Below are 12322 nucleotides of genomic sequence, written 5' to 3' on the forward strand. Positions count from 1 at the left end.
GGCACTTTATCCTCATGTTACATCCAAAGACAGGACAGCGGTTTTGCTGGAAAGAACATTTCTCCTCATCAGTCAGCCTGCCCTAGAAGAAGGAGTGCTCCCCCCGAGAGAGAGAAGGACATCGGGATCTCTCAGCTGGGACTGCAACAGGTTTAAGCAGCTACGTGACTCATCCCTGGAGGATTGGCCCTGATTTGTGACCAGGTGGTTTTCTTCTCAGTGGGGCTAACTGGTGTCCTAACCTTAACCACAGTGCCAGAACCCGGCTTCCATGAACCTGCTCCCTCTTCACTGTGGCGCCGCAAAGTGAGTGCCAATAGCTCACTTTTCAGTTAACAGCACTAAGGTTAAAAGCACCTGGGTGACCAGGCCAGGCCACTAGTGACCATGTACCTCTCTGCACTGTGATTTACAGTCTGCAGAGCCGTCTCTCATGTCCGTTATTCACTTAACTCCTATAGCAACCTCTCGAGACGCACCTTTCCTTCTTTCTTTCTTTCTTTCTTTCTTTCTTTCTTTCTTTCTTTCTTTCTTTCTTTCTTTCTTTCTTTCTTTCCTTCCTTCCTTCCTTCCTTCCTTCCTTCCTTCCTTCCTTCCTTCCTTCCTTCCTTCTAGAGTTGGGGAGGGGTGGAGAGGGGGAACAGAAGATCTGAAGTGGGCTCTGCACTGACAGCAGAGAGACCGACGCAGGGCTCAAACTCATGAACCCACGAGATCATGACTTGAGCCAAAGTCGGACGCCTAACCGACTGAGCCACCCAGGTGTCCCCCAAGACACACATTTCTAACCATGGCAGCAAAATGGGGAGGATGGGACCCAGAGGTGAGGTCACCCCCGTCCCACAGCTGGGCAGGCTGGGTGGGGTGAGGCGGGCTCCTCAGCCCCATGACACAGGTGCTCCTGGACATACACTGTCTCTGTCCTCTGCTGCTCCCAAGGTGGGGATGGGCTGAAGACAGTGTCTGGCAGTGAAAGGTTCAGGGCCTGGAGATGTGGGTCTGAGTCTCAGCCCAGCCATTCGTGGGCTTTGTGACCTCAGGGACTTGGCTTCTCCAAGCCCTGCTCTTCCTAAAACATGGATGGAAATGGTCAGAGGTGAGCAGGCTCCAAGGAAACAATGGCTGAGAAAGGGCTTTGTCATCTGGAAATGCTGCATAGTCAGAGAGGTTTCCCTGTCCAGCAGGGCACTGGGCAGAGGGGCCCCCAGTGTCCCCTCCCCACCCGGTGATTTAGAGAATGGGTATCAGGCTGGGATGCCCACAGACAACTTGGTTGCATCGCCACATAGAGGACACCCTGACCGTCTAGCACATGCACAAAGGGGTGTCCTGGTGGGTCTCTAGGCACCGTCTGTCAGGATCAGATGGGGGGCCTCCTATGATGTGGGTTGAGTTTCTGGCCAGGTGGGGAGAGGTGTTGCTGAGAATCACCCCGCCCAGCCCATGACAGTGATGTCCTCGTGCCCCCGCGGCCCCGCCAGCACACACACATGGGACAGGGGTGGGCAGCCAGCATGGTTACTGGCTAAGGTTGACCCACTTTGGCCCACCTCCCCCCTCAGCATATACACACAGTGATTGTTAGTTCAGTCTCTTGAGTTAACAGGAGCAAAAAAGGATGAAGAAAGCACGAGGCTCCTGCACATTTATTTAAGAAAAAATACTTTGCAGTGTTCACTATGCGTCAGGCATTGTTCTGGGTGTAGAGTCACGTTGGGGAACAAAACAAAGGTTCCACTCCTTGGAGTGAAAAGCTAAATGACACAAGGGCCATGCTTAAAAGCTCACAGGGGAGCCCTAGCCTCCGCCTAATCTGTGCACCGTCTGACAAGCTTGACTCCCCAGTGTCTCCGATCAGAGCAGCTGAACAGAAATAGCCTATTGGAGTGGTAGGCCAGCTCCTGGAGCAGGTGCGGCGACAGCGCCCAGAGTCACAGCCAGTGGCCCGATGGTGTGGGACAAAACAGAAAGACTAAAAGAGCCATGCCAGAGGCTCAGAGCCACTTAGTGTCCGAGTAAAGGGCCCCCAAAGGCTCGAGGATCTGTGGAGTCTTCTCCAGCCTGATGTTTCTAGGCGTCTTGACCTTGGGTTGTCAAGAGGAAGCTAAAGTACATCCAGTAATGTCGGGCTGAGAATGCAGGGAAGTGCATCAATTATGAGGAAAGGACCTGTCCAAGCTGTTTTGGCACAGAAAACACGGGGCTTCCTTTCTCTAGGGAAGTCTGCTTCTGTGCAGGGCTGGTTCTAGACTGTCAGTGCGGAGAGGGCAGGGCTCCGTGTCTGTTTTGCTGTTTGCAGCGTCCTCAGTGCCTCAAAGGGAGCCCAGCCTGGTCTAAACACTCCATAGATGTTTGCTGAGAGACGGAAGAAGGGAAGCTGTAGGAGAGGAAGGGTTTCCAGTTGTCTTCCCCCGTATCTAATAGGCTGCTCCTCTATGCCCAGTACTGGGTGGGACCCTGGCAGTGTGAGGTGGGGGCACAGTCCTGCCTTGAGGAGCTAACTCTTACTATTACTACCATTTTATATGTGAAGAAACTGAGGTACAGAGAGGTTAAAGGAACTTGCCCAAGGTCACACAGCTGGTAGAATGAAGAAGTCAGGATTCATACAGAGGCTGTGTGGCACATTCAGCCACACTGCCTGCCAGTAGGTGTGCGAGGGCACATGCCCATGGGTAAGATAGTTGTTTCTCTTCCAGTCTCGGCCTTTCCCTCCTGCAGCTGGGAGCTACTCTTGTGGTGTCACTGATGGACAGGGTGGCAGTGAGCAAGGAGCCCTGATCAAAGATGTCCCTCACTGGCCCAGATCCCACGTGCCTCTGGAATCTAGCTACAAGGGGCCCAGGGATCATGAGAAGGGGTAGGGGAGATGTTTTCCTCACCTTAAAACTGCATTTGCACACTGTTTTCATGGAAGTCGTTTGATTGTTCAGGTTCTCCAGGGGCCACATGACCACACATTATTGCCCACACTGGTCCTCAAATGTCCACAGCTTGATTCCTCGCTGGAGGCCTCCTGGAGATGCATCGTGATCTTTGCAGAGGCGTGCTGGCCAGCGTTGGGCATGAACTGGCTTGTCGGCCTGGCTCCCCGTCTCCCCTGCTGTCAGTTGCAGGAAGGATCAGGGAGGGAGGCACTGAGAGATGCGGGGTGCTGATGGCAAGCGGTCCCCAGGATCTGTCGGCACTGTGGTTAGGGGTGGTGTGTGTGGACGTGTATAGCATGTGCAGGGGTGACAGTGGGGGTGAGGGGCACGGGCCAGGGCCCCCCTGGCAGCTGCCCAGGAGCAGGGCCTTCCTCACCTGGCTGGGCCACCTGTCCACCCAGCTGTCTGAGCCCCTCCATCCTGAATGCCTCCCCTGGCTCTGGGGCAAGGTCATGGGCTCCTTGAGCTCCTGGGGTCTGGAAGAGCAGTGTGTAGCCGAGTGGAATTGGCCAGACAACATCACAGAATGGGAAGCAGATGGGGAGCTGCGGCAGCTGGGCCTCAGGCCTCTCTCGGGCCAGCTCGACCCTCACGGTGCCCTGTGCTCTGGGTGGGGTGGGGCAGGGGCCAAGAAAGACAGGCTGACGGACGGGGAAGATATAAACACAGGAGAGGCCAAGAGAGAGTTGGCACGGACACACACAGGCGAAGCACGGAGAAAGAAACTGAGACTGGCAGCCAGAGAGAGTGGCCTGTAGCCCAAGAAGGCGTCGGCATGGCGGGGGCCGAGGGTCTCCCGGACCCTTCCCCGCAGGCACGCTGGGCTCCTTATGGGTTCTGGCTCTGGCTCCAGGAATGCCAGGCCTCCCATGGCCAGCCACCTTTCCCTTAGGCTCAAGAGACAAAGACTGAGATTTTCTTAGAACCAAGAAAGGTGGCAGCTGGGTGGATGGCTTGGGACCGCGCCAGTCCCGCTTACCAGTGAAGAAGCTGAGAGGTCAGGGGAGCTGCCTTGCTCTGCCGTGTCTTAGCAATGTGCCCCAGGGAAGCCAGGAAATTGCACCAGCCTCCGTTTCCTCATCTGCAAAATGGGAGCAGCGATGGCCACTTCCCAGGGCACACGTAAGACAGCACATGCAAAAGAACGCAACGTGGTGCCCGGCATGAGGCCGCTCTCAGTAAATGGTAGCTCCAGGCACTGATTCACTCACATCTGGCCTTAGGCTTGAGAGGACAGCGGTGGACAGGATGACGTGGCCCCTTCCTTCCCTCGGGAGCCAATGATGATTCCTGGCATGGAGGGATGTGGGAGTCCATGTACGGTGCTTCAGAAGTGCAGAGGAGACGCACACTTTTCTCAGCCTGCCGTGGGGGGGTGAAGAGACTGGACTTGAGTTAGCCCCGATTATCCTGGACTGGGGACACAGCAGGGACCCAGCCACAAAACCCTGCCCTCCTGGAGTTTATGGTCCAGCCGGCAGGAGTAACTCTGAGTCAGGCTTCAGGGCAGCGCGGGGTGTGTGGACCGTGCTCTCACAGTGCTTGCCCAGCATACCTGGGCCTGGTTCTGCTGCTGGCGCCTTAGCACCAGAGGGGCCCAGGGTTACCCACTCTCATCCTCAACAATGTCTGATGCGGCGCTCCTTCTTCCTGGTAGGGAAGTCCTTCCCCATGTCACCGACAGCCTGAGGTTTGAACGTCTCCACTGGCCTCAGTGAATGGGGGGCCTAGACTGGCGGACCCACTCATGCTTCCTGCCTGGGGGGCTGGGCCCGGGGGGCAGGGGAGCCTCTAGCTGCACAGGCAGCTGTCTGCACATCATCGCCTAGAGCCCCTGGCCACCACCGCCGCTCTTCCTGAGAGGCGCGAACACAAGGGGGCCGGCAAATCGACAGCATGTACCAGCAGCCGTGGTTTTCAGCCTCCCCCTGGAGTTAACATCTCAGCTGCCCTAGGACAGGACCTCTAACCCCGTGCCTGTCACAGAGCTGGCACCCAGGAGGGACTCAGTACATCTTTGTTGAGTAAATGAATTCTCCCAATTCACGGTCCCCAGGCGGGTTCTCCTGGCCCGCAAGGGGCTCTGGCCATAACTCTGCAAATCATAGATGGCTGGGACCTCAGAGGGCCCTCCCAGCCGGGACACAGTGGGATCCTTGATTCACACCATGTTCCCGCCCTCAGAAAATAGCAGCCAACTCCAACTGCTCATAAATTTCCTGCCTGTCACCCCTGGCGCCCAGGCCAGGCGGGGCGGGAGGCGCTGGGGGTGGGCTGGTCCCTACCTGCTTCCAGTTCCCTGGGAAGCTGGGAGACCAGAAGCCCAGGCCTGTGCTTGTGCCCAGAATAACCTCAGCACAGCCTGGCCCGTGGAGATGTGAAAACACAGATGCCCAAAGCAGAGCTGCGCAGGCTGGAGTGTCGGAGAAAACACAAACACCAGCCGTTTACACAACATAACTCCACTTCCATAGACCACTATATAGGTGCCAGGCGTACTTAAATAATAAAAATTTAAAAATATAAGTAAGCAAATAAACACCCCAACAGACAAACAAACAAACAAAAAATACTATATGGGTGTGTCTAAGCATTAGAACATGGAACAATGGTCACCCAATGCTATCAGTGGTTTGCTCCCAGTGGGGAGATTGAGGTGATGGACATGTTTTTTCTTTTGTTCACTCTTCTGTATTTTCTAGCTTTTCTATAATTAACATGTCCTGCCTGGGGCATGTTAATTTTTTAAAACATAACTGCTTTATTGAGATCGTATATAGTTTAGCTGTTTAAAGCGTGCACTTCAGGGGCACGTGGGTGGCTCAGTCAGTTAGGCGTGTAACTCTTGGTGTCGGCTCAGGTCATGATCTCACAGATTGTGAGTTTGAGCCCCACATCGGGCTCTGCGCTGATGGTACGGAGTCTGCCTGGGATTCTCTCTCTCTCCTCCTCCCCTGATTTGGGCACATGTTCAAGTGCACTGCCTCTCTCTCTCTCAAAATAAATAAATACATAAACATAACAAAAAAAAGACTTAAAATAATAAAGTGTCCAATTCAGTGGTTTTTAGTATTTTCACATCTATGGCAGCCATTACTGCAGTCAATTTAAGAACGTTCATATCAGGCAAAAAAGATACCCTGTATGCTTTTGCTATTACTTTCTACCCTGCAGTCTTCCCTGTCCCCCAGTCCTAGGGAACCACTAGACTGTGGATTTCCTCATTCTGGAAAGTTCCTATAAATGGAATCCTGTGACACGTGGTGTTTTGGGACTGGCTTCTTTCACTTAGCGTACTCTTCTCGGGGTTCATCCATGTCGTGGTGTGTATTAGTGCCTCATTTCTTTTTGTGGCTGAATAATATCCCACTGCATGGATGCACCACACTTTGGTTATCCACTCATGAGGTGATGGACATGCCTTAGGTGATTTTAGAAGTTGCGACTATTTTTTTTTTTTTAATCCTTTGACAGTAAATTGGTCAAGATGACAGTTGGTTCAATGTGACTTTCTGGTTACTTATTTTTAGACTGTGACTCCATTTTATGTTTTAAACACCCATTAGTCAAGCCAAGGACCCAGCTCTTTGCAAGAACGTGAACCAGCCCTTCCACTGCTCCCATCGTGTACCAGGCCCTGCCAGGGGGGTGGGGCACTGCTCCATTGTCTCATTGATTCTTGGCAACTGGAAGGTGGGTAGTATTACTATGTTCACTACAAAGATGAGGAGACTGAGGTATGAAGAGATGAACTCACCTGCCCAGAGCCCCATGGCCTGCTGACTTTGGGGCCAAGGTGAACCCCAATGTTCTGCATTTAGAACCAAACACAAGACCCCTTTCCCAGCTCACACATAGGTGTACTTAAAAGTAAAAGAAGAAATAACACCTAATAGTGTGAGTCTTGAAAAATACTTCTCCCACACCATCTCTGCTTGTCTTTCATAGTTTTGTTTAAAAAAAAAAAATCTGAAACCTGACTGTTCTTTTTAGGACAAATTAATAAAAAAAAAAAAAAAGGGTTTTAGTTCCATTGGATGTCTTTTTCTGCATGTAGAAGGCTGTATCCAAATTGCTAAAATATAAAAAGAATGTATAATTTTAAAATAGTGAAAAACGGTTAAGTAGGTTATGTGCTCCAAAAATGAATTTAAAAGGTAAAATACTATAGAAGGCAGACACAGTCATTTTTAAATGTCCCTAAAATGGTAAAATTGCCCTACAATACATAGAAGAGAGGAAACCCACCCATCTAAAGCCAGAGACAGACTTGGTAAGCAGAGGACATATAGTCGGAAAGAAAAAACTGGAAGTGAACAAAAGCAAAAAAGATGCAAAATTGTTCCAGGATTCACAGCAATCACCCCAAGTTTCCCTAGAGCAAAGGCATATTTTCAAAACTGCTAAGTTACATTTGAAACAGGAAACATACTCCATGGTATATAAAAGCTATGGTGAATAAAATGCCTATGACTGGAAATACTTATTCACTTGTTCAACAAATATTTATCGAGATGCTAGTATGTGTCCAGACTGTTCTAGGCTCTCGGGCTACATCATCGAACAAAACAGACCATGTCCCTGTCCTCGCGGAGCTGACACTCTGATCACAAATGATGTTCTGACCACAAATGAACAGATAAAAAAATGATTTCTAAATGTGATAGACTCTGCCGCTTTACCCCACTGACCAAATCACCTCCATCGGACTCAGCACGTCAGACCCGCGGGAAGGGACCTGGGAGGCCATCATGTCTAGTCGTGTTCGAAGTTTATTTTGGCCACAGAACCTGTTTAAAGGGCATCTTCTATGGTAAGGGGCTGGATGTAGGACACTTCTGTGAGCAGTGAGCCAGGAGCCTTTCCCAGCTATACCCAGAGCCTTGGCCCAAAGAGGAAACAGCACCTGTAAAAGGTCAGAGCTGGGTGGGATTCGAGAGGCCCTCTCAAGCTGTGCTTCTCATATGGAGTGACATAGGATGTTGCCACCAGTTTCACGAGAAGGGGTCTATGGGATGTTTGCCAAAGTAGGGGCCTTCTACCTCGGATTTGTAATTACGTGCCTGTAATTAATACACACACGCATACACCCTGCCCCTTCTGAAGGGGCATGCGTGGGTTTGTCTCCTAACCGTCAGCCATAGCTGATCTATGGAAGAAATCTGACTGAAGCTGGACCAACCAGCTGCCTCCACTGGGACGTTTGAGTTGGGGTGCTGAGAGACTGGGCCAGCTAGTAGGCAGGAAAGAAGCGGACACTTGGAAGTGGCTGAGTGCTGTTTCTGGGAGGCACCCAGAGGAAAGGGCCACAAGTTGACTCAGGGTGCAGTTGTGATCACAGGATCATATGAGTCCAGAAAACAATGAGTAAATAAAGCTGCATAAATTTTTTTCATTGCAGGACTTTTCAGAGCCTTTAATATGCTTATATATATAGTGACTTTCCAAGATGGGGCCAAGGTCTAAAGTGTTTCCCAGACTCCCAGGAGGGATAACCTTACCTGGCTAGTGTCTGTACTCTTTGAGGGGAGTGCAGATCCATGTACTCATGCTTGTGTGTGCTGTACAATGAAGGATTTAAGCACAGAAAGGGAGAGTGAATTCCCCAAGGTCACAAAGCTGGTTAATCCCAGAGGAGGCCCTGGCACCCAAGGCCTCCTGGTGTCCTTCCCACCACGCCCCATTTGACATAAGACTTCCACGATACACGTGCTGGGATTCCTGTACCGAGGTGGGCGGTGGGAACACAGGGCCAGTGAAGACACCAGGGAAAGGGTGGAAGCAAGCATTGAAGGTCAGGCTTTGGCCAGAAGAACTCGGCTCCCTGGCTCTTGGGGGTAGTCACGGCTTCCGCAGGGCCGGAGAGCCAAGAGTGGGCTTGGGGCCGGGCCCCGGCGCCTTGACAGAGTAGCCAGTGGGACAGCTCAGGCCTGCCCACCTGGCCAGCTTTCCGCACGTTCCCCCAGACCGCAGGCCGCCTGGACAGAGAGGAGCTCTGGGCCCTTCCCTGCAGGGCCCGCCCAGGCAGCCAGCGCCCGGCTGACGCGGGCTGTAAATCACCCCCTGGACCACAGACCCTGTGCCATCCCCATGGGTTTCCTTTCCGCCTCTTAATCCTCCTCCTCAGACTCAGTAACAAGAAGCAGATTCCTGCTGGGGCCAGCCACGCACCGCACTGTGGGCTTGGAGGGTGCGAGCTGGGACTCACCATGTCGAGGTGCTCCCTCTTTCCCTTCTCCCTTCTCAGCCTCTGTTAGCTGGGGGGAGGGGGTAACGCCCCCTCCTCCGGGCCCAGCTCCTCGGACCCCACTTCCAGCCTTACCCCAGCCTCACACCCTGGCCGCCAGCCAAGCCCAGCGCCCCAGGCCTGTGAGGCTCACCGGGGCCTGTGGTTGGCAGGCCCTCCAGGCTGTGGTTTGGCTCCATCCCGGCTCCCCAAGCCTCCGGTTCAGCAGAAGCAGCTTCTCTGTGGTAGAATAAACATTGTCGATCTGGATTCAGATCCTGGTGCCGCCAGCTCCCAGTGCCTCCTCTGGACTGGCATGGCCCTCCTCTGGGATGAGGATGTGGGGCAGGCCCCCCCTGGCAAGCTGGGGGGTGCCTGACAGATGTTCTGCTTCAGACACCAGTGCTTAGCTGTTTGTTCAGGGTTGTTGCAAGAATCCCAGAGAAGCGGGATTTGGAGCTGCTTTTAAGGAGGAGTGCCCTGTGCCAGGTTAAGGCACTGCCGTTCCTCCTTGGCCTCTGTTGCTTGGAGGCCTCGCAGACCCTCCCCCGTGGTTTTGACCTCCCCCCAAATCTAAAGTCTCAGCAGCCCCTATGACCTTTCTTTGTCTCCTGTCCCTTCCTGGTAGCAAGTCACACCCTGTGGTCAGTTTTCTCATGAGTAACACCACGTTTAGCCGCTGGAGTGAAGATTCCAAAGGTCAGGACTGCAAGGCACTTAAAGATGGTGCGACCTAGTGGTTTTCAGACTATGCTCCCGAACACCCTGGATTCTCAGAGGAGTCCCAGGCCTCCCGTTGGAGGAATTGCACCCTGTGACCCTCTCTCCCTGTGCCCTCCCTGCCCTGCTGCTCCAAACACACCATACCACGTTTATCTGTTTTCTGTGTTAGGGTTTCGTGGGTTAGATTTCATTTCTGTTGTTTAAAAGAAGGTTTGAGGATTATTGACCTGCTCCAGCTGTGTCACGAGAACACCGAGCCCCAGAGGAGTTAGGTGACTTGTTTCAGGTCACCCAGCTGGTGGGGTGAATGGGCAGCACCTAGAGGAGGCTGCTGGACTCCTGGTATAGTGCTCTTGTCTGAGCAGCATAGGGAAAAGGGCTGCGGATGGCCATTCCTGTGGGGGCCATGCCTGGCTCACGTGCCTCAGAGGTGTGGCCTGGAGGACTGTGTTATCAGCACCTGGCGTCCCCGAGCCCCCTCTAACCCCTGCAGCCCTACCCATGTCCCCAAACCAACCAAGTTGGAAATGGCTCCGAAATGCAGAGTGCGGAGTAAGGGGAAGTGTGGGCTCAGGAGGCAGCCAGTCCTGGGTCCCGATGCCGGCTCCATCACTTACTGTGCCCCTGAGGATGCAGGCCCATGCCTGGGCCACATGAGTCCCTCTTGGGGCAGCAGCCAGTGAGGATCAAGGGAAGGAGGTGCTGGGGTGCCAGCACCTGGGATCAGTTGGCCTTTACGGAATAGGGTCAGGAGGGTCGAGTTTTCCTGACGTTTGGTGGTTTCTTTCAGGAGTGACCAGCCCTAGGCTTGACCAAGGATGCTGCTGCGGGCTCTCGCTCTGGCCAAGCCTGAGGAGAAGGTGAGCTCTCCAGACCCAGCCTGGTCTTCTCCAGGATGCTGCCAGACGCTCGGACCACTGCCTCTCAGGGTGGGGCGGGGGCACACCCGCCTCCCTCCCGCCCTCCTGTCCCCCATCAGCCACTCTGGTGACTGTGCACTTTGCCTTCCACATGGGGGGGAGGGCAGAGCAACGCCTCCCCCTTGCCCCGGGCCCGAGGCCTCTGTCTGGCTGCAGAAATTCATTGCCAAAGATCCACAGAGACACTGAAGAAACTATGTTGACAAAGACCCACAGTGAAAATCCACATCATTGCTCTAGGATGTTCGCTCCTCCTGCTGCCTGAGTTCCACCTCAAGCCAAAGACGAGTCTGTGATCCCACCGGAAACTCACGGAAGGGATGGACATTTGGTGACCATTGGAAGTGGTTGACCCTCTGACCTGGGACTCTATGATGGGTCCGGAGCTGGCTGGGTATAAGATAAGCCTTTTGGGGGCTGTGAGAGGGGGCTGGAGGTGCTTGTATGGGCTGCGATGTGGGGTCCTGGCCCTCTTCTCTCCTTCCCACTGGCTGTCTAGGCCTCTGACTCTGATTGTCAGTGTTCCCGGACCAGGCTTTTTGGGCCCTGAGCATCATGGCAAGGGACTAAGGGGGGAAAGAAGCCATATTGACCACCTTGTACCCCACACCAGGGTCTTGCCCCCCACAAGGTGACCAGCCTAAAGGGTCTTTGCTCCCCAGCCAGCCACTCCTTGCCCATGGCCCACCCTCCTGGCTGGGAAAACAAGATGGTGCCCTGCATGAAGGCCAGAAGTCTGTTCCCAGTTATGCAGGGGGTGGAACGAGGGAAGGAAGGGACCAGGGGAATGGGCCAGTAAGGTGGTGAGGGGCATGTTCAAAGCCAAGGCCTATTCCTTCCTTGTGCTCAAAAGGCCAAAGCTGTTCACATCTGTGCTCAACCATCTGCTTCAAATTGAAGTAAAAGCCCAAACATCTAAAGAAAACACTTGCTCGTGTTGAATGGACTCTGTGGGAGACCAGGGCTTTGGCTGGTCTGTTAAGGGGGAGTTGTGGGGGGGAGAGGAGAGGCTAGTGTTGGCCTAGAGGTTGAGTGCCTGAGTGTGTGTGTGGTGTGTGTGTCATGGTGTAGGGGGCCCTCATCATGACCTCAAACCTCGACTAGTGACCAGGAGGCCTGGTCAGAAACCCGTGAGGAGCTCTTTCCACCTCTTTGTCTGCTCCTTAGGCTCCTGGGCGGGCGCCTGAATGTCTGCAGGCCCCAGCTGGCTGACAGGAGACTCCTCCCCTTGCACTAGTGTTTCCCAGGCCCAGCCTTAGGCAAGAACCAGGTTGTTGGGCAGGTCCTAGATCTGGGACAGAAGTGGGGGACCCAAATTGCTGAGAGCGCTCCTCAGAGCAAAGGTTCCCAGCAAGACAGGGTGGGCTTGGGATGGGGGCTACAAGGGGATGGTCATTTGGGGCGCCTGGGTGGCTCAGTCAGTTGAGCATCTGGCTCTTGATTTCAGCTCAGGTCATGATCTCTTGGTGGGGAGATTGAGCTCCACATTAGGCTCGGTGCTGACAGCGCAGAGCCTGCTTGGGATT

The 12322-nt window shown here is 53.7% G+C and overlaps 1 protein-coding gene across 1 annotated transcript in view; it reads left to right on the forward strand.

The window, feature by feature from the left end:
* Positions 1 to 11723, forward strand: part of ATOH8 (atonal bHLH transcription factor 8) — a 31462-nt gene extending 19739 nt beyond the window's left edge. The window contains exon 3 of the mRNA XM_029936282.1: positions 10667 to 11723. Coding sequence (XP_029792142.1) covers positions 10667 to 10672 — 6 coding nt within the window. The 3' untranslated portion in view covers positions 10673 to 11723. The remainder of the gene's footprint in view (positions 1 to 10666) is intronic.
* The last annotated feature ends 599 nt before the right edge of the window (positions 11724 to 12322 follow it).

Source organism: Suricata suricatta, chromosome 4 (genome assembly GCF_006229205.1).
Source record: "Suricata suricatta isolate VVHF042 chromosome 4, meerkat_22Aug2017_6uvM2_HiC, whole genome shotgun sequence".
In the NCBI taxonomy this organism is placed as follows: Eukaryota; Metazoa; Chordata; class Mammalia; order Carnivora; family Herpestidae; genus Suricata; species Suricata suricatta.